The sequence below is a fragment of the Dermacentor silvarum genome, chromosome 3, assembly GCF_013339745.2.
Source record: "Dermacentor silvarum isolate Dsil-2018 chromosome 3, BIME_Dsil_1.4, whole genome shotgun sequence".
NCBI classification, from domain to species: domain Eukaryota; kingdom Metazoa; phylum Arthropoda; class Arachnida; order Ixodida; family Ixodidae; genus Dermacentor; species Dermacentor silvarum.
This window is the reverse complement of record NC_051156.1, coordinates 202,115,542-202,138,096: the sequence shown is the minus strand read 5'-3', so window position 1 is coordinate 202,138,096 and position 22,555 is coordinate 202,115,542. Positions and strand designations below refer to the sequence as shown.

The following is a 22,555-nucleotide window of genomic DNA, read 5'->3' as shown; positions in this document are numbered from 1 at the left end:
TTCTCATTGCAGCCTGGGTCTAATTGCTCGTCCATCAGTCCCGGGTGACGGTGACGCTCCCCGGCCTCGAGAAACGATGAAGCGTGAACAGCACTACACAGCTGCACGCGTGTCGGTGAAGCATCCTTTTTCCCGAAGGACCGCCAGGCACAACAGCAGCGAAGTTGTGCCTGATCACGACCGTTGCGTTTGACAAGGCACGAGAGCGCACTGGCAGACAACATCCGCGACCAAGATGTTCTGACTGGTTGGTCGAAACGGCCGAGGCAATGGCTTGTCCTTACGCATGTCTCCTAATAGGAAGCTTTAGCTCCGGCTAGCTCTCATCTAAATACACGGGAGCGGAGAAATATTTCACCCGGCAACCACTGCACCAATTTCGACGAGGTCTGTCGCATCAAACAAATAATAATAAGTTAATATCTAGCGACTGTAGAAAGCAGATTCTTATATAGGCCGGTCGCGTCCTAATAAAAATGATTCAAGTTTTTTTTTGCAAAAAAAACGAGAGTATATATATATATATATATATATATATATATATATATATATATATATATATAATTCCACATAAAATACACATCTAAACCGAAAAAAATGTATGATATACACCACTTTGAATTATACCACTTATTTGCGAGTACGAGTTTTACAAAACCTTTGTAAACATTGTAATATTTTCGCGTAGGCTATAAATTCCAACGTCAATGTTGTTCATTCACTTTAGTTGCTCTGACGGATGCAGTTTATAGAATTGCGTTATATGTTTTTGGCTCAGATTTACGGGTTTGTATCTCCACTCATTTTTTTAAAACTTATTTGTGGGATGCCTTTCACAACACTCCATACCACAAATCAAAATTTTCTTCCCAGTGTCACTAAAATTTACAATTATCTCTCATACGCAACAAATTTCATTTAAATTGGTATTGTAGTTGTCTCATAAAAGCATTTCCGCGTTTACCATGTATTTCAATAGGGAAACGTGACCAAGCTTTATTTTTAGTGTGATCAAGGAACCCGCGCGAGTTCCGAAACATCTCTGTGTGTTATTTTAACATTGTCTTGGTCAGTTACCGCTATTTCTTCATTATCCTGTTACCTGACCAGAGAAAGTTTCGTTAAACTTTTGTCCACAATATCCAAAAACTTTGGACATTTCCCCTTCGGCTATCTGTCAAACTTCACCACAATGCACCAGCGTAACACAATGGGCAGAATTTTCAAAAAATTCTATTTCATAAGGCCGCCCAAATTTCAACAACTTTCAGTTAGCAACGTGGAGAGCATACGCCATTTTATTAACATGTGTATTTACGGAAATTAGTCCCGTCCATGCTGCGTTATAGCACTGCTATGGGCTGTAATAAAACAGCGCCATAACGCAGCAGAAAAGTCACGAATATGTGCCGTGAATACACATGTTTCTAGAAGTTCGACGGATAGCCGAATGGGCAATGGCCAAAATTCCTAGACATGTCGCAGTTGGCCCCGAGCTAAAGAATCCTCCTGAATGATAAGTTATCAGCTTTCAATGCGGAGCTGCGGAAATTTAAACTCGATGTTTCACTTCTATAAGACATACTGCCGATGCAGATGATTTCTGCGTTTAAGCGGTAAAATTAGTAAGTCACTCAGCTTAAACACCGAGACTCAACACTTAAGTTCTTAGTCTGCTTCCGAGGCAGACTAAGAACTTAAGCGTTGATTCTCGGTGTTTAAGCATAACGTTTGTCCATCAGCTGAAAGGCCAGTATTTGACACTAAAGTGCTCCAGTAAATACATTATCTGTAACACGGTCAGTGGCCCTGACGAGAAACACGAACAAAATCCCTGCGAGACACTTTCGGTAGATGATGCGTTCTGGCACTAAACGATGTTAGGCGCTGCTTGCTTCGGCTGCTCAAGATTGTAGAAACTCGTGTCTAGAGCACTCAACGCAATTAGGCACTTTCAAAAGTGTTTGTAGAGCTAGTAACTACGTCAGAGGCGTGGAATTTGGATTGCGTTAACTTTCTGCATACATCATAGGAGAATTAATGAGTGCGGTGGAATACGGAGGCCTCAGAGTTATGAAAACGTCCAGGAAGACCCCCTAAAACAGTCCTCCAAACATATTCCACATATAAACATATAAACCGAACGTGTAGCACGTTCTAAACTGCAGGAACGTGAGCACGGTGAAGTCAGACCGTTGTCTAGATCGGTGACGTTAAGAAAATTGCACGTATTATCTAAACACACACACACACAAGCACACACCAATAAAATTTACACGGTGGCTCTGGTACGCGGATTACAAAACGCGCCTGATATATGGCGTGTTATGTCACTCCACCCCGTAGCCACTTGCTTGTAATAACCCTGAAAACAGGGCGTAAAGCTGAGTTCACGCTGTGGTATGCCAAGATGTTTCACTTTATACTCGGCACGCGTTCACGTTGAGTGAAGCAAGTCCTGCGTTAATCGCACTGCGTTCGAGCGGCTGTTTATTGTAGTGTACGAGATAGCAGTGCTCGGAGAAACAAAAATCTTTACAAATTCAGGCGTGCGGGTAAGATACCCGTAAATTAAAGAAAAACACTGTAAATATAGAAGAAGTCGCATCTAAGTTGTTTAGACTACGCGCGCTACAATGTCCTTGACAAAGGCGGCTGCGCGTCAACTTTCGGGAGAGGCCAAGCATCTCGCGTCGTGTGTCAAGTTCAACGTCGGGTCCGTCGTCCACGGGATCAGGTAGGACCCGTAGGCGTTGACGGAGACGATGGAGAAAACCACGGTGAACGTCTTGGCTAGTGTGCCGATGATGAACTGCGACATTTACAAATAGAAAAAAAAAGAACATGTGAATGCTGAAGCAACATTTCTTGCTTCTCTCTCGCTCTCGCAAAAGTATCGAGCCACATTCAAGGGGCAGTAAGAACAACGCGAGTAGTGCTAACTTTTATTTAATAAAGAAAACTTTTTGTCGCATATTCAACCTAATTTATGGGCGTTCTCCGGAGTGGCCCAGTGCCGTCGCAATAAGCAAAGTAAAGGAACTACCCATGCGGAAGTACTAGCACGCTCGAGCAATACGTAACGAGCTTTTAACTCTCAAGAGGCGTCACTTCTGGTGAAGGGTTTGCGGGACGCAGATTCGATAAAGAAGCGCAAAGATCTCGAACACATCGAATCTGGTATTTGAGAGTCCTCTTTCTCTTCAGCTATCAAAACAAAAATATATGTGCTTTAATTATTTTATGGTGATTGTCTAAGTTCTCACGATGCACTGGAGACCAAAGAAGGGCGTGCGAAAGTTGTCATGCTACAAGCGCGGAGGCGGCCCAGCCTCTCAAAGGAATGTACGTGGCACATATGTACAGACTACACAACTATTAATAAGTCACTGAGAGTCATTAAAAAAGTCACAGGCCTGCGCGGCACACGCAGCACAGTCACAGCGTAAGCTGGTGGAGCGGCTCAAGAGTAGCTCCAATTTGGGCACCACGCACAACAGGGTCTTCGCGGCAGTCCGCTCGCCTCGTTTTGACGAGAACGATCTGAACTGCCCGCCCGGCGTCGACGGCGAGCTGCGGCTTGTCATGCTCTCTGCACAGCAGTCTGCGGAGCCCGATCAAGCCTTACAACTGCACCTTACATGTCGGGCATGCTGCGTTTGAGGGCATCTTAACTAGATGGCGCCACCATACTAACGGAGGCTGGGGATTGCGGGTTTTTTTTTTTTTTTTTTGATTCCGCGCCTCATCTGAATGGCATATCGTTGTCTGCGCCTGTGCACGATGCGTTTGCAGGCGCCTTAACTAGATGGCATCACCATACTGGCGGAGGCTCGGATCGTCTGCGCCTGCTTTGAAGGGCATTTTTCTGGCGCCCGATAGCAAGTGCTTGCGGGGCTCAGTGGTAGAGTGTGTGGCTCCCACGCAGCGAGCGCGGGTTCGATCCCGGCGGGAACCGGGTACTTTTTTCGCATTTCTAGCGATAGTGGTTACGTTCACTGGACGCCATCGGCGGCAGTGGCGACGGACACCATCGCGAACCGAAACAGCTATTGGAATGAGCACATAACAATTGACGCTGTAAAAAAAAGCCAGATCCCACGCCCTGTGGGAATCGATGTTATGCGAAGCAGTGTGCTCCCCGCACACTGCCTAGCAAGTTAACGAAATGACCAGGAGAGCACCAAGACGTAGGCGGTTTTTTCATGACCTAAATGACACGCATGTCATGACATTCACGACATGAGTCCTCAGGAGTCCCTTTAGAAACTCCTTGGAGACCTAAAGGCGAAAGCCTCAGCCATGCTCATGACTATGACTTCAACCGTTGTCGCTTAGCCTTTTCCTTCACTTAGTACCACATCCGAACCCATTCGATTGTTTTTGAGTGTAATTCTTTTTTGCTGAGTCACTGTCATTTTTGCTGAGTCATACTCATGACTGACTTCTACCACCATCCTTTAGCGTTTCCTTCAATTAGTACCTCTGTCAGAACCCATTTCAATGGTTTCAGAGAGTTATTCTTATTTCGCTGAGTATTTCGCTGAGTCAGTCATTTCTGCTGAGCCATGGCTGAGACTATGGCTTCTACCACCATCCTTTAGTGTTTCTTTCACTTAGTACCCACGTCAGAACCCATTTGAGTGGTTCTGGAGTGTTAATCTTTTTTCGCTGAGTCATTGCCATTTTTGCTAACTCGCGCTCATGACTATGACTTCTAGCATCGTCCTTTAGTGTTGCCTCCACTTAGTACCCACGTCAGAACCCCTTTGAGTGGTTTTTGAGTGTTCAATCTTTTTTCGCGGAGTCATCGTCATTTTTGCCGAGTCATGCTCATGACTATAATTTCTAGTATCATCCTTTAGTGTTTCCTTCACTTAGTACCAAAATCAGAACTCATTTGAGTAGTTTTTGAGTGTTCATGTTTTTTCGCTGGGTCATTGTCATTTTAGGCGGCTGTTTTATGACCTACATGACACGCATGTCATGACGTTCATGTCAGGACCTATCATTTAGTTCGTCATACACTGTTGTCATACTATGCCAATTTTGGTACCTACCAAGTTAACGAAACGACCATGAGAGCACCAAGACGTAGGCAGCTCTTTCATGACCTACATGACACACGTCATGATATTCATGAGATGATCTATCATTTATGTTCGTCATACACTCTTGTCATCGTATGCCAAATTTCGTAAATACCAAGTTAACGATACAACCATGAGACCACCAAGACGAAGGTGGCTAGATAGATAGATAGATAGATAGATAGATAGATAGATAGATAGATAGATAGATAGATAGATAGATAGATAGATAGATAGATAGATAGATAGATAGATAGATAGATAGATAGATAGATAGATAGATAGATAGATAGATAGATAGATAGATAGATAGATAGATAGATAGATAGATAGATAGATAGATAGATAGATAGATAGATAGATAGATAGATAGATAGATAGATAGATAGATAGATAGATAGATAGATAGATAGATAGATAGATAGATAGATAGATAGATAGATAGATAGATAGATAGATACTGTCAAAGTGTCAAATGTTCACCAAGAAATGCTTCGCATTTAAAACATTTCGTGGTGTTAGCAAAGGCATAACTCGTCTTGAAGCAAATTGCTTCTAAATGTCCTGCAAAGACAACTCCCAGACGGCAGTGCTTTATACATAGATATCTATTAGATGTCCTCTAGCTGTTTCTTGAGGGGGTGCGGGGTGCGCTTGCGTACACCGTGGAGCCATGTACATCGCCAGCGAAGCGTTTTCGACGAGGTCGGAGACACTTACAATCTGCACCATGGGCACCTCGATAACCTCGTGTGCCACGATCATAGGCAGGTGTATGGGCAGAATCATGTTGCACGAGGCGCCTACTGCGGCCGGTACTGCGTATGCTGCGCCCGGCACGTCGTTATCCTGCGCCTGCGTAGGTTCACCAGTTACCGAGTGATGAGAGTAAACGCAAAAAAAATAATAAAAAAGTTTCTTTTATTGGGCAGGAAACACAACTCTTGCTACATGATTAAGAGAAGGCTTCAACCGGAGGCTAACTCAGGCTTATTTTCAAGTGCACCCGAAAAGCGCAAAGTGCTCTCTGCATTGTCGAGCGCTGAATATATTTGATTGAAATTTCTTGCATTTAAGATAAGGAACTTAATTTTAGAATTATCACTGAAAGAATGTGGTATTCTGCCTAAGGACGCAGAGCTCTTACAAAACTTCCCAGAAAATCCGTAAACAAATAAAAAAGATACGCAGTTCCGCACGATAAGCGAATCATCGATTACGCTAGAAAATTAGCGGACAGCTATACAAAGTAAGGATAGTAGTGTTATCGGCCGCATAAACTTGTAAATGTAGGCACACTACTAAGTTAACAAGCATGGCGTCCCGCGCGCACAAGCAAACAGAACGCATCTCGCTCGATGACCGCGGAAACTCGCAGTAAGAACGCTGGAGTTAGCGCCGCAGCAGCAGCGAGCGAATTCAGCTTCGTGTCGGCGCTCGCATCAACGCGATCTTAGTCGCGAAACACATGGAGGCTAGACTCTGCCCCACCGCTGATTGCTTTCAAGATACAGCCGCGCGGCCGGCTCTCGCAGCACAGAACGCGACCTCCCTCCTCCCCCTGGAGTCTTTCATCGTGGCGGGACCGCGCGGCCGCAGTAAAGCGCGGCCCCTCCACCTAGTCACCCTCTCCTCGGAGATATCCGGCCCGGCGGGAACGCGCGCCTCAGTAAGGCGCGGCCCCTCCACCTCCCTACCCTCCCTACAGAGCGTTGTGCGTGACTGGAATACTGCGCGCTTCCTCCCCGCTTCACACCCTCGTGCACGAAGAGCCGCGATTACCGGCTCACCGTCTCATACTTTCACTCGCACATACAACGTACGGCGCGCGGTGACGATTTTATCGCCCGTGGAGTTTACACGGAACCTCACGACAACGACGACGGCGACGGCAGAAATTAGCCTAGAGTGTCCAAATAGTTGCTATCGCAATAAAACTATCTAGCACCACCTGTACAACTCGGTAACGCCTACCGCATCCTTAAACTCTACCAGAGTGTCTATATGTTCCGTGCGACTTACAATTTGCAATACCAGGGGCACAAGGTCGGCGCTGAGGTGGTCGTTGTTCATGGTCTCAGCGAGAACGCTTCCGATGGCGCCAATCACGGCCTGGTTGGTTAGCCGCGAGTTCCTCGACCAGAACTCGCTGCCTAGCAAGGCGAAGCCAGCCGGAAGCAGCTTGTTGCTCTGCGCAGACATTCACCTCAGTGGCTAGTTCCTTCGCAATGATTCGCCTCGCAGCTGTACGCGTTTCTTTAACAAACGCAAATTGGAGTGACGAAAATGTCCGGTTAATATTTGCAGAGCAAATGAACAATGAAGCTGCAGCTCACTTCGGCAACAAATACGTTGCCGAAGTGCCGTTGCCCTTGTACCGTTGCCCCTGTACTTCAGTTACCCTATACCGATGAGTAATCCCGAATTTGAATAACTACAGCGTCATATTTTTATTTAACATGGCGCCCCTCAACACCACATAGAACTAAGATCAGGCGACCCAGTACGTCGTGTGTTGGGCAATAAATATCCCAATGTTCTCTATATGTATTGGAGCTGTCTCCGAGCCCACACAATCGCCCGCAAGATTTCCACTCCTCCAAATGCTGTCTTCTTATCTCCACTCCTTGGAGAACGACAACGTCCCATCCCCGGAACTCCGCGACAAATGATAACCACTCCTCGTTGCACACCTCACCGATTATAAAGGGCCACCTTGGCTGGCTGGGAACGCGAGTGCGACCGATGACTTGGACTGTAGGAGTCGCTAAAGTTAATTTATCCTTCCCACGTGAGTAATTACTATGCAACTATGTGAATAAATAAATAAAGGTAAATGAAATGGATTGTTACAAAAAAAATTCAGAGCCCTTCCACTACTGTGAAGATAGAAGCCAGCGAAGTTGTGACTATGGTGGGTCTGCTGCAGTGAATATTGCTATAGGGAATTTCTATATTATCATTGTTGAATATATTGAGCGTCTCCGCCATGTTCGTCAAAGACACCGGCGTCTTGTTTTCGCGCGGTGCGATGGCCAAGTAGTGCGTTTGCTGCGCCAATCCGCCCGCGACGCCGACGAGATCTCTCCCGCTCCTCCTCTCGGCGGCTCATACCCACATATCCAACGCGGGTATGAGCCATACGTGATTTCTGTCTTACCTTTCTTCTTTCTTACTTTCTTTCTTCCTTTCTTCTTTCTTTCTTTCTTTCCTTCCTTCCTTCTTTCGTTCTCTCGCTCTCTCTCTTTCTTTCTTTCTTTCTTTCTTGTCCCTGGCTCATACACGCATATCCAATGCGGGTATGCGCCACACGTGATTTTATTATTGTTAATCGGGACGTAACTGACGAGCATATAATTTTATTGATGTCATGACCTCTCAGTCATGTTAGTCATATATTCGTACCCTTCCATGTCAATTTTGGTATATACCAAGCAAACGCGACGCCACAAGATTGTTGCCTACTTCCGGTGTACACGGACGCGATCTCCTGGAACCTAGCCCTTAACAGCGTCGCTGTAAAAATGCAACCTCAAGGTGCCTGCATGGTCTTTGAGGCAGTGCTTACGCCTATATGTGTATACAGCGTATACCTGTACGATACTGGTAGCGAGCTGGACGGTGCCGTGAATGAAGAGCACGGCCCAGGGCATGTCCCGGGACATGTCCGACCAGACAATCATGCGATCCTCGGGGGCGCAGGTGCAGTGCCATGCCACGGGCATCACGCTGAACGCGAGCAACAGTAGGCTCAGGAAAGACAGCGTGTGCTTCCTGCGAGTGTTAGGGATTTTGTGTGCGGCCACTTTTAGCTGAAATTTATTCTTCTTACGGAGGAAAATCGAAGAATTGGGACGATTGGCCATATACGTGTCTGGAAGACTACAGCGCATAAGCCGACTAGGATGAAGGAAAGTGAAACACAAAAATTATTAGACTGGGAAGAATACTGAGAGCACTCTCTCTTTGCGAGATGCAGGGAGTGTTCTCGGTTATCTGTTCAGTCTAATCATTATTGCTTGCTTATATATATTTGTTAATTTTTGTGAATAATATGCAGTTGGGAATTGCTAGTCCGCGCTTCTGCACTTCAATAAGTGACACTAGGATTATGAGCGCATTCACTGGGCTAACAAAAAAAAACATTGCCATATACAGGTGGTAAACGGCAAATGGTTCTCGGTGACAGATGACACTGTTAGAGAGAATTGTTTGACAAATATACGAAGATCAGAAGTGCGAACTTCGTGTCTATGTGAATACATGACAGAAATGTACGCAAGCCACTTATATGACTAAGATTTCCCCTGTAACAGCCCAAGTTCACCGAAAATGCGGCGGTTTTCTTGGGCACCGAGCATTGACGTCGCACATAATTTAACACCGCGATGAGAACGTGCTTGTTCGCACTTTACCGAACGGTTGGACACCATAGACCTTCGTTACTCCAAGAGTACGCTTAAACTTCGCCTTTAAGAGTGGAGCGCGATAGCGTTATTGGACGCCGTTGACGTTGACAACGTATTTTCTGCGACATGAGGCCCGATCAAAATGAGAAAGGCTAGGTTTTCAACATTCCCCTCAATGTTGCCTAGAACCGAAGTACAGCGAAACACCATCAGAATTGGAGGACGCTTAAGCTTCGCCTTTAAGAGTGGAGCGCGACAGCATTCAAAGATCCCTGGCTGCTTATCAGGCTTTTTTCTCGTATATTAAAATTACAATCCGACGCTATTACGTCTGTAGGTTGTGGTTAAGCCGTACTTTACAATTTTTCTGACGAATTTTACTTTGAGAAATTCAATTTTTGTTCACAAACGCCTTCCGCCACGCGAAGTGCCCGCCCGGTCGGGGTGGCTCGGGATGATGTGGTTCGACATGATTATTTCCGCCAGACGCCGATGCTTATACGTCGACGCGGACACCAACGCCAGATTTTCTGCGACGTCGAGCCACTTCAAGTCGTGGCCGCAGTAACCTACATTTAGCTTGTTTGCCTTTACGACGATAAACGGCTTAGGACCAATAGAATCACGCGCGCCTGCCGGAACCAACAGATTAGCGGTAGGCAACGGTAGACAGTTATCTGTATGTTGGAGCAGGTCTATGAAAACATAAGGGCTTTTAAGACACGGTCTTTTTTGGATACTTCAGATCGATTTGGGGTTCGTGGGATCTGGTATCGGGCCGTCTTTATATCGTCAAATTAGACAATTTCAAGTCTTTTAGTGCACGTAAGAAAACAAAAAAGGCGTAATAAAAGAAGAAGCACGGAAAAGAAAGGACGCACCAAGCTAGCGTATTTGTACGGAGCATTAAAAATGTAGGTCCAATCCACGCTGTGAAGATGGATTGTAGCGAAGCTGGTGAGATTCACCAAAGGAATTTTTAAAGAAAAAAATAATATGCGGTAAAATACAGCGTACGAAATTTATTTTATTGCACAACGACATTCACCACTGCTTTGTGGTCACTGTGGTGTACGCTTATGTTTTCTGTTTTGATGCTTGAAACGTTCTTGGCCAAGGTCCGCACACCTCGAAAGCAGGCACGGCTTGTCCGGGCAATGCACGAGCGAGAACGTTCGAGGGCACTGATTTTCTTTGCGGCGCTCTGTATGGCGGAGATGCGCGACAAGTCGTCACGGAACCACAGGCGATCACACACGGCGGCGCCTGCGCTGTTTTCTTTTCTTCTTTTTTTTTTTTTTTTTGAAAACAACCGTTCGGTTGTGCGGCTAGACCGGTTCATGCGTGGCGAAGATATGGCAACGAAGATATGCTGTTTTGTGCCTTCAATTGCTGACAATAGGGACCTTATCATCCGTCACGTGATTTTGATGCTTGTTTTGTACTTTTCTTTTGAAAAGCACTACTGAGTTGTTGCTGTGTGTCTGATTTCAATGCAGATATGCTGTTCTTGTCCTAAATTATTTTTGGCGGAAGGTTTTTGCTGGGCACACCATAGAACCGTTGGTTGGTAGAGGTATATAGATTCGCTATAAAATGAGTAACTGTCGCAAAAAGGTCGAAATGATCTTCACATGCGCTAGTTCAAACCTGCGCGCGTCTAAAAAAAAAAGAACCTTCTTCTTCTTCCTTCTGGGGTTTTACGTGCCAAAACCAGTTCTGATTATGAGGCACGCCGTAGTGGAGGGCTCCGGATTAATTTTGACCACCTGGGGTTCTTTAACGTGCACTACAACGCAAGCACACGGCGTTTTTGCATTTCGCCTCCATCGAAATGCGGCCGCCGGGGCCGGGATTCGATCCCGCGACCTCGTGCTCAGCAGCGCAACGCCTTAGCTGACTGAGCTACCGCGGCGGGTAAAAAAAAAAAGAAAGAAAAAAAGAACCGGGAGTATGGTTTTACTCAACGAAAATTGTGGACCGATCCCGCAGACGGGGCAGTCTACAAATGTGGGCCGATCCCGAAGGTTATGATTTCAAAACAACAAAGAGAAAGAGAGGAAAGGCAGGGATGTTAACCAGATGCAAACCACATGGTTCACTAACGCGCCCAAGAAGACCTTGTCTTTCTGCGTGAATTGCTGTTGACTTCGCCTTTTCTGTAACCACTATGTGGCGACTATACCTCGAGCTTTTGTGGGCCGATCCTGAAGGTGGTAAAGTCTGAAAATGTGCGGCGATCCCGAAGAGCATTTACACATGATTCATTATGATCATCATGAATTTTTGTACAGGGCGCATGAGGCGTATGTTTTTTTCTTTCTTTCTTTTTTTTTTTGAGTTCGGAAGACGCCCTATCCGGTGTGAAGCCAGCGGCACCTACAGTGTCATACCCACGACATCGGTATAACCAGGGAGCATGTTCCACTACGAGAGCTGACGTTGAAACCACGCCGTTAAAGAAATGCGATCCGTCACTTTGACGGCGCAATATGAAGATGACCTATACGAAACGATCGATGTTTCTAGAGTCGGTTCGTTCGCTGTAGTGGTCTCTAACAATACAGGTGCTCTGCGTTACAGAAGCGTACTTGCTTAACTTCGTGTCAGTGGTGAAATAGTTTTGTCCACTCACCCACTGCTGTAGCCAATCGTCGGTGCAAAGCACACAAAAAGCGCATAGCACGTAAGACCGCACGGCACCAGCAGGTCACTGGGTCTGGAAAGAGTGCAGATTCATAAGATTAGAGCTTGGACGCACCCGCAAGAAATGACATGCCTTCCACAGGCGTGACAAGAACAGATAACGGGGCTGTTTTAGACACGGCAAGGCACCTGTTAATACAAGCAGCATGGAACCTATTGAAATTACATGCAAAATGCAGAAATTATTTCACTAGGCCCTTGTCAAACCAATATGAATGAAATATGCCTCGAGGAAATGCACATTCGTCACATTGTGGCACCGCAAGTGCTTATCCTGAGTCATTCTCCGAAGGCTTCATCCCTGAATCATTTTAAAACGCCACCGGCCAAGCAATTACTTTCCGGCTAAAACTCTTTACAACAGCTAAACAAGACAGAAAATTAGGATAGAGACTTGCACTGATAAACAGAGGGGGCATTAACGGGGGAACGAAGGAAGCCTCAGCTTGGAGCCAATGTTTCTTCGTCAGAGCACCAGCAGTGAAAAACAACTCCGTTTGTCGAAGCGCTGGTTACAGTTGGAGGTCTTCACAGCACAGCACGTATGAAGAAGTCTCGACCGGTTCGTATACCTAAAGCAGCTTCATGACCTTTTCCGCCGGAGGCGCATCGATAAAGGTACTTTCCGCGTGTAATTATTGTCGGTTACAAAGGTCTGGGACACCAGACAAGAGCAGCGGCAGATGATGATGATAACGATAACTTTTAGTGGCATCCCTTTTGAAACGGAGCGACGACACGTAGTCACTTAGCCTATTGGAGCTAATCAGATTTTACTACATCTATTACAGTCTAGCTTTATGCCTGTCTCTCATCCATATCCTTCTTTATTGCAAGCTCCATCTCTCAATTTCAGTTGCTTATGATCATAATGACCCCGCTCCTCCCCGTAACAATAAGTTCCCTGCCTTGTTTTTTTGTTCCACCAATGCTCCCCCATACGTATCTTGCTTATCTCGACTGATGGCCAGTTAGTGCTTTCATCAGCTGTGAATTCAAGCGCTTCTGGAAGGTGTACGGCAGGAGCAGTGTTAGCGAAATTTGCCTTAGTGACTAGCTAACCTTCAACGCGCTTCAACCATTTGTACTGCGTGAGTGTTCGCGCTACAGAAAGAACAAAAAGAAGAGCCAGTATACGTTAATGGTTACGTTGCGGCTGACATCAATAAAATAGCACCTAATTAGAAGAGTCATCGTAGCAGTTTATGTGTTTTAGTTTAATTAACTAAGCGTCAAAGTATGACGCTAGCAGAGCTGGTGCTCACAACTTAGCCTCCGGTATTTAGTAAACAGTGTACGTACACGCACTGTTTAGTGCAGAGTTTATCGGAGAGTTTAAGGGTTTTATCATATCCGTGTTACCGTACGAAAACATAACCGGTCGCAGGGATGTCTCTGTCCAGCTAAACGCAACAGATAATATGGGAAGCCTTACGGATTACCATATTATCCGAAAGGCTGATATGGCAACACGACTATCTTTAAAATTGAAACTAAAAAGTAAAGCTCAACATTAGGACTAGTTATGTATTCTGTAAAAAGAATTAAAAAAATAAATTATACAAAAATAAAGACTAAGAAGTAAATGACAAAAATACTGGCTGATTATTACTGGAGAAAATGAAGGAACCTTTTTGTTTTATTGAATTCCGCGCCAATATCTTAGCGCTGGTGCGTCAGCGTGACGTCACAAACTTTAAAACAGTTTTTTTTTTTTCAGTATATAAGACGTTTCGTCGCACGGAAAGCTCTAAAAGTTTCCAGGTTGACTCTTGGCTTGTTTTGAAATGCAATTTAGTCCTTCTTTGCAAACAAAGAATTATAGCCGGTTATACGCTGTCAAAATCCACGACTTAACTTTCACCTGGTGCGGAAACTCCACGGCGGCGTCGCCACTTGCGTTTCGTGTATGTGTCTCCCGTGTTTTATTAAGACTCCTGTCACGGTAATTCAGGTCGTTCCTGCTATTGCCAAAGCATGACCTACTAAAGCAACTTCATTTCTTACGACGCGCTATAGGTGCTATTATCTTGGGTCGTATGTGCCCTGCTTACTTAACAGGTCCCAGCTTGTTGAGTTCAGTGGTGGCCGCCACGCAAACGTCGTTCCTGTCCTCCACGGTCTGCGTCGATCTGCGTGACATTCAGGGTGAGAGAGGAAACCGTTGCAAACATTTCGTGAGCTACAGCCAGTGGCTCATAGAAGCATATGAGGCTAAATTAGTGCAGAATGTAGGGAGAACAATCACTGCCAAACTCTCTGGTAATCTTGAGAACTGGAACGCTGTCGGATGACAGCGGCTGTTGGCATAACTTGAGTGCAGCTGACAAGAAGAGTAACCGGTGCTATAAGCGTCGTAAAATCAACACAGCGTTGCCCACGGTCACTTTCCCCAAATTCGAGGTATACTTTGTCCAGTTCACTTGTTTCCCTCTACCTGTCTATCTCCTTGCTCCAATTTTTGAACATATATGATTGCGAACGTTGTTGTTGCTAAAACGTTCATTACAATAATAATAATCAGGTTTTCACACCAGGAAGCGAATTCATCAAGGCGGGAGGATATGTAAAGCAGGCCTTCAGTTCACATATCGACCATTTTTTGAGTCTCGTAGAAATAGAACGTAGAAATAGACTTGAATACGAGGTGCCGTCTCTCGGGGTGACCAGTGGGAAGGCCTCGGGCGTCCAAATCCTGAGACCTCATCGCATGGGGTCAGTTGGGGAGGGGGTCTATCGCCTTTTTTCTCTGGTGCTCAGCGAGGGTCGAGCAGACCCAAAGAATAGCTGCTAATCCGGCAGCTGGTTGCCTGGACATGCGCGGCAGCTCACTGATTGGTCGGAATATTGAAATCAGTTTACGTGGTACTTTTCGTGCAGTGTACACGATGTGAACGTTCACACGAATGCATGGAAAGCTAGAACAGCAAAATATAGGGCTTTCGCTCATAGTAATCAGGAGTGACGACGATCCTAGCAATACTCTTTACAATGGCTCAGTGGCTATTTTGTTCTATTGCTAGAGCTTGAGAATGCTCGTTCGATAGCCGGCTGCAACTGCCGCATTTCAATGGTGATCAATAGGGAAATCCGGGCAGTCAAAATTACACCTGTCCTACACAGCACATTGCGAATCAATCAGTCAATCGTAGGCACAATGTTCCGCGTAGGGGTTTCCAAATATTCGAAACTTTCTAATAACCAACCGAATGGTGTCCTATTCGATTCGGTCTTCGAATCGAATAGTCACTATTCGTAAATGCGAGTATTGTTCAAATACTTTTTCGAATACTTTCAAAACATCGACTGCGTCCAAATAAACATAAAATTGGAGCAAACGTACGGTAAATTTCCACCCTCGCGGGTTTATAATAGGCATAAAACAAGAGAACTTGCGCAGCGGAGCAGGCTACGTCACTTAGGTAGCCCTACTTTACAATGTGTACAGCGATCATTCGCACTCTCTGAAGAGCCCTGCGCTTGCGAAGAAACTACTTCCTTGCTCCCAATGCTCAATACTGCGCTTTTAATAAACAACGATTCATACCGTACTATGTAATGACAGGAAGTTGCTAACTTTAGACAGGAACACTGTGATTTGTGCAGCGTTTTATATTAATTGTAATAATGGCTGTTCATTATTCGGGAACTATTCGAAAAGTACTCGATATTCGATTCGCTTATCGCACTATTCGATTGGCATTCGATTCGGTGTCAAAAACCACTATTCACACACGCCTTGGAATAAGATTCGGCTTTTGAACCACGTTATTTGCGATTAGCATTCTGTGGCTATTGGTCTGAACACGTGAGACAGCCGCTGGTCTTGAGGCGGCAAGGTACGTAACAAAGAAAGGAGGCGTGGAAGTAAGAGGAACCGCGGTGGTTATGAGAAAATCTCACGGCTATATTCGCATCACGAAACACTAATGCATCTACCCCATTTCCCACGTGTTTGCCATTGCTCTACACGCACGCCCAACATTTGTTTTGAATGTTGGAGAAACCAACGTTTTGTTCAAGTCATTCCCTCTTAAAGGGCAGCTCCACCACGGAACGACACAACGACACGCGTGGTATGTTTAACAGCGTACCGATTTCGCAGGTGGAGAACGTACAGGGAAGCGCAGCAGAATGCAGTGGCCACCAGGGAGGCGGGCGTCGTCAGCAGCAACCACGTCAGCAGACCCGTCGCGCCCCGCTTGCTGGGCACAGGAAGAGACCAACGGCCAGGCCAGTTTAGAAACGGGGCCGCGCTCTTCATTGGCGCGTGACAAAAGCGGAGCACAGCAGCTTACACTTCGGGTATTTCGAAATGTTTTGCTATAACCATGTTCTTTTAGAGAGCTTTAGCTGAGCGTTTGTATTGGGCTCAGCTTACCGCACGCTGCCTTCAACTAACACTCGCAGGCGTGCGTACGCAGACTCCCTATGGCAGCGGTACGCAAAACACTGCCCTCGGTCCGTTGCTAGGCCTAATGAGCGGATCGTGACGTTCTTTCTCGTTTTGCGCATACAGTTTCCCACATGGTATTGCATCCAAGTTCACTGCAAGTCACTTGCGTCTATGAGAGACGCGGTTATCAAAAATGCAAAGTCAACGCATTTCTGTGCATTTCCGTCGTCGCCGAGATGTTCCGTATGAAGTCCAAGCGCGATAAGATCCCATCGTGCCCCTTGCGCTTTATGCTTAGGGTGAGAGGGACATCGTGCGACGGTGAGCCGACAAGGATAACGGCTTGATTCGCGGCTGATGCTGAAGGCCGTGTGATAAAGCGCGTGCTAGGACGGGCGGTGGGGGTGCAGGAGAGCGCGCGCGCGCGTGTGCGTGCATGTGTGTGTATGCGTGTGTGCATGTGTGTTTTCATGCGCGCGCGCACGCATTTTCTTACACAATCGCGTTACTTGACGTTACTACGGATGACATATTGTTACTATTACGACAGCTTGCACAGTGCTAACGCTAACGAAATGCTGATGTTATCCCGCAACGAAAACCTATAGCACGTAAACAAGAAGCGCGATTTTCATCCTTGCGTCCTGTCTAGAAGTCCGACAATCAGATCATAAATATACAGATGTTTTCGGTATTCGAGAAATACCATTTACCAATTCATCTTAAAGGGATGCTAAAGACAGAATCAGGTTAAACTGCATTATTAAGGTACCGGCCCTTATAGTATACGAGAAAAAAAAATCACTTTTATTGTGATAGGAGACTTGGTAAGCCAGAAAAGCAGCCAAGAACGCAAGAATGGTGCCGCGGTCGCCTTGAAGCGTCCGAACCAGCCGCCATGACGTCATAGTTTTCGACTGCGTCTGCAGGGACCTACTTTTCTTTCTTATTATTTTTTGAACTACGAGATAAACTGCAGCTAAAGAACCATGAGACTGAGACGCAAGAATGGTGCCGCGGTCGCCTTGAAGCGTCCGAACCAGCCGCCATGACGTCATAGTTTTCGACTGCGTCTGCAGGGACCTACTTTTCTTTCTTATTTAACTACGAGATGAACTGCAGCTGAAGGAACCATGAGACTGAGCTTCGCAGTGTTTTCAGTATTTCTGCTGCACCACAAACGCCCCAAACATGAGAAGATACTCTCAAATACTTGACTTCACACTGACGTACCACGGCCGCTAGACGTACAGACGATGGGATTTTAGCCATATATTCAGGAAAATGAAGCTTAAGGCGAAGCTACACGTATACGCTTGCCGGCGCGCGAAAGCTCGCGCCCGCGTGCCTTGCGTTTGCCGCGTCTCGCGAGGAATGGTTATTTGCACCCACATTTTATTGCGAAAGCAATTATAGCGACACTCCAGGCGCATCTCTACCGTCGCGGTCGCCGTCGTCGTCGCCGTGAGGTTCCGTACAAAGTCCACGAGCGATAAAATCGTCGCCGCGCGCCGTACGCTGCATGCGCGAGTGAAAGCATGCGACGGTGAGCCGGCAATCGCGGCTCGCGCACGCAAGGGCGGGAAGCATGAAGGAAGCGCGCTGTCTTCCAGTCGCGCACAGTGCTCCGGAGGGAGGGCAGGGAGGTGAAGGGCCGCGCTTTACGGCGGCCGCGCGCTCCCGCCGAACCGGAAGGCTCCGGGGGAGGGCGTCCTGCGCCGCGAGGGCCTACCCGCGCGGCTGTATCTTGAAATCCATGTGCGGAGGGGCACACAGTCCGCCCTCCCTGTATTTTCGTGGCTAAGATCGCGTTGATGCGAGCGCCGGCACGAAGCTCAATTCGCTCGCTGCTGCTGCGGCGTTGACTCACTCAAGTGTTTTTGACAGCGACTTTCCGCCGTCATCGAGTGAGATGCGTTCGCGTTTGCTTGTGCGCGCGTAACACCATGCTTGTTAATTCAGTTAGTGTGCCTACGTTTACAATTTTATACCGCCGACACAACTATACTATGCTTACTTTGTACAGCTGTCCACTAATTTGTTAGCGCGATCGATGCTTCGCCTTTAGGGCGCAACCGCGTCTTTTTTTTTTTTTTTTTTTTTTTTGTCAGGCCGATACTTGTGTGAGGCCGATATTTGTCTGGTGAAGATATCCGTGCTCGCGCCACGCTTCGACGCGTACAATCTGTGCCGCACCTAATGCGCATGCGTAGGCGCGCGGGTGCCGCATGCCGGCAAGCGTACGTGCAGTTTGGCCTTTATCCTTCATTTTCTTTTCCAGTAATCTATTAATTACCGTGAAAGTAGAGATTTGGAAAAATACACATTCGGACTAGACCGGTTTAGTGTTTCGTTTTAGTATTCAGTATTCCGTATTCGGTATTCAGGTGCAACATCAGTAATTGCTCCATCAAAAAGAGCTGGCCAGCGAAACTCATTTCATTCTTAAAATAGGGCATGCACGGTAAGTTTTGTCACCGTTTAAAAACTCAGTTTCTCTTTAGAAGCAGTGCGCGAAGAAATCGAATGGCGCTCACACGACGGCGTGCTGAGTGAGCGCGTCCATGGCGGCCATTGTCAGGGAGCTGGACAGGCTGGCAGTCATGGTAACCAGCGAGCAGCACAGCATGAACGCGGTCCGTTGAGACATCTGCAGCCTGCGCGGCAAGGTTTGCAGTTCGCGCTTAGTCGGAAAGCATGGTTAGAGTGTATCGCGAGCTTTGGCTTCTCCGTAAACGCGCACTGTAAAATAATTGACACCTCTAAAAATGAACAAAGGTGTAAGTTATCTTACAGTGCGTTTCCCTTAGCGGAATATTGGGTTATCGGAGACGTAAACGAGAGCGGCAAGGATTATGACGCCACCCGGTAGCGCAAGATTTAACTACAGAGGACGTGGACCTATTATTGCGGTAACGCAAACTATATTCTAGTTAGCTACACGTTGGCGTAAAGTGCGCGCAGCGATGTAATCGTTAGCATGAAGCCTCTTTATATTTCTTCTGTAAGAACGCTAATCGAACCCGGAAACGTGCCTGGCGCGTTTTGGTTGGAGAAAGCGCCCCAAGATGTCACTACCAGCGCTCTTGCTGCATTCCACGTCTCTGGAAACTCGGCATTCGGCGAAGCTTTATACGCTTATAGATAAGCTACATCTCCCCATATTAGCTTGTTCGTATATATACAGAATATCGGGCTATAACGAGGTACATGTGGTGCACAGTTCAGCCAGGGAGAATGCAGCCGAAACGCATTGTAACGACGTCGCATGAGGCATGAAAATACCATCGTTATATCCGATATTCGTTATAAGCACACATTCTTCCCTCGCTGATACCTGTGAGAAACATTTTAGATTTACTTCTTGATAGCGGACAACTCCTTATATTCGTGTGTCATGTTGAAGCTCGACTGCATTGCAGTGACCAACCACATTCTACTTTGCTGCAAAAGTAATCAGTGAGCAGTGACTTAATCGTAAACATGCAGATTTGTCTTCCTTCGACGAGGACGCCCACGCGGCATAAAAACATTTAAAGGTGCTTTTAATGGACAGAGTGGCACAAGATGGTGCTACCAGCATTGTTAAGGCCGGCCACGTCTCTAGTACAATTCCGTATTCTATGAAGAGTAATATGCGTTACTATGATAAACTAATTATTACCCCGAATTGGCATACTATAGCATTATAACAAAATATTAAGCCGAACTAGACGGTCAAAAAAAACTGTAGGGGCATGTACGCGTGTACATGTTTCTTTTCCTTCATTCCTAAATTTTGTTGATGTCTAATGTTCTGAAGTTCACGGTGAATGTTTTCAACTGCGGCCGCAAAAGCTAGATGGTGGCCCCCAAATGATGCACGCACTGCTACTCTGAGCTTCAAGAAAGACGAACATCAAAATACATGTCTTCGGGTAATCGCACTTTCAAGTAAAAATTGCAATCTTTTGTCTGGAATCGAAAAATTCAAGTCGGGATTCCGACAACCGATTTCTTCGAACGTTCAAAAACATTGGAAGTTTAAAAAAAAGTCGCCAGACACACAAGACTGCTTACGTGTGGGAATCCGAAAGCGTTACACCATTTGTAGACCTCGTGACGTCACGAACGCGCTCATTCCACGCATGAACGCACGCACTAGGCACACCTTTAGTTAGCCAGAGCCATAGAGCGGCCAAGGCGTCGGACAAGCGTGCTCGTTTAGCACCCCGGAGGCCCGGGATCGATTTCCACCCAGACCGAAATGTACCAAATTTTTCTTTTCAAAGCCATTAATTTCCTTTGTTTACAGGAACCTCCCTGGGAAATTTCATGTCAGTCCGAGCATTTCTTGACGAGTTTTCCCTCTTTGCGCCGTCGGCCATTTTAACACGAAAGTGTTTTATGCCGGGGTCTACCATCAACTTCCTGTAACGGATGTGACGTGGGCACCAATGGGTAAAATATGCTCTCTATTGACAGGGATGGCGCCGCCATCGGCGAAGCGAAGCAGAGCATTACGTTGCTAACGAGCGCCGACAGTGAGCGCTTCGGTAGTCTCAGCGCAGCGGAGGCTCCAATGTGGTGTAGCCTGGTGTAGATGGTGTAGGCCTTCTGCTGAAGTGACGACACAGTTTCTTCACATCGTTTATCTTTCGTGACCGATTAGCCTCTGCCGCCTAAGGAGTGCATCTTCAACATGCATCAGCAGTGCTTACACGCCGCCTACTGCTTCGCTTGCGATGGCTTCAACTAAACTGCTGCGCTAAGCGGCGCAAAAAGGCAACGACGTCAACGGGCGAATCTCGCTTTGGTCCGGCGAGAGACACGCCAACGTGAATTAAGCAGAACGCCAATGCGCGTTCGCGGCGTACGCTTCGAGCTCTGCCACTCGCATATTCCTGAAGCTCAGCGCGTCGCAACTCAACTGGCTGCCCAAGACACTACGGCGCAGTTCCAAAATGTTCGTACTTTCGCCGATGCGACTCGGCAGTATACGACGCCGCGCGCCAAGCAAACCTGCAACATGGTCGCCGACCCGTAAGTCGTGCGCCTTGCGCTGCAGCGGACAGTGAGTTCACGAAGCAAACATGCAACAGCTTCTGTGTAGATGCCTTTCACTTTCGTGTTCTACAGATTCCTATGAAAGAGGGATCAACCATTTTTTTTTTTTTTGGTACGATCTCTCGGTCACTCCGACAGATTTTCCCGTAATGGGGCATATAATGCTTTTGCATTAAAGAAATGAGAAACGACCCTAATTCTTGACTTAGATGTCTGCTATAGTGTCACTCGCACCTCGGCGTTGGTGTACCCTGGTGTAGGGCGGAAAACTGAACTCGTAGGAGCGAGCGAACGGGACTGGCGAGAAACCTCCACGCACAGAGGAGCGGGAGAGGGAGCGAAGGAGGGCGCGACGTGCAGCCCCCTAGCGGACGGCGCACGAAGCGCACCTTACGCACCCCTCCACCGCTGACGTGAGAGCATGTAAAGAGTGCCGGCGCACAGCCGGGACGCGCGAGCAAGCGACTGAGCCGGTGCGTGCCGGGAAAGGAGAAGCGAGCGAGGAGGGAGTGACGTCACCCCTTCACTTTGCTAGGCAGGCGTTCACTCTGTGTCAAGTGGTGTGCCGCTCTAATTAGCTTGTTTTTATTTTAATTAGTAATGAGCGGGTACCCCTGGTTCAAGTGTGCCGTCACCGATGACGTCACTTCTGGTCTTTTGAGTTTCACGGGAACCTGTACTGATGCAGTGGATGTCGAAAGTGTACGATTTTTTGCTTTGGTGTACGGCAATTAGACATTCCTCAATTGTTTCTAATTATTCCTGTCACTTAATTAGTTCTTTACAGTACTAAACATGTGCTCTGATGTCATATCTGTCATCAACCACAAATAGAACCATCGATATCTACCTGTTTTATGTTTATGATTTATTTTTAATTTCGTCCCACCTCTGTGAGAAACCGGAAG

At 46.8% G+C, this 22,555-nt stretch overlaps 1 protein-coding gene and 1 long non-coding RNA gene across 3 annotated transcripts in view; both read right to left on the bottom strand.

The window, feature by feature from the left end:
• Positions 1-2,522: 2,522 nt before the first annotated feature.
• On the bottom strand, positions 2,523-14,338 carry LOC125944578 (uncharacterized). Of its 2 annotated transcripts, none has more exons than XR_007466287.1 (3): positions 14,260-14,338; positions 12,135-12,218; positions 2,523-2,812 (listed from the first exon to the last, which is right to left on the bottom strand). It is a non-coding gene; the product is annotated as an uncharacterized LOC125944578 (long non-coding RNA). The 2 variants fall into 2 exon arrangements; XR_007466286.1 differs by lacking the exon at positions 2,523-2,812 and adding an exon at positions 7,119-7,280.
• A 1,900-nt stretch (positions 14,339-16,238) lies between these two features.
• The window catches only part of LOC125944425 (uncharacterized), a 44,796-nt gene continuing 38,479 nt past the window's right edge, over positions 16,239-22,555 (bottom strand). The window contains exons 15-16 of the mRNA XM_049664900.1: positions 19,139-19,258; positions 16,239-16,410 (exon numbers count right to left, since the gene is read on the bottom strand). Coding sequence (XP_049520857.1) covers positions 16,239-16,410; positions 19,139-19,258 — 292 coding nt within the window. The remainder of the gene's footprint in view (positions 16,411-19,138; positions 19,259-22,555) is intronic.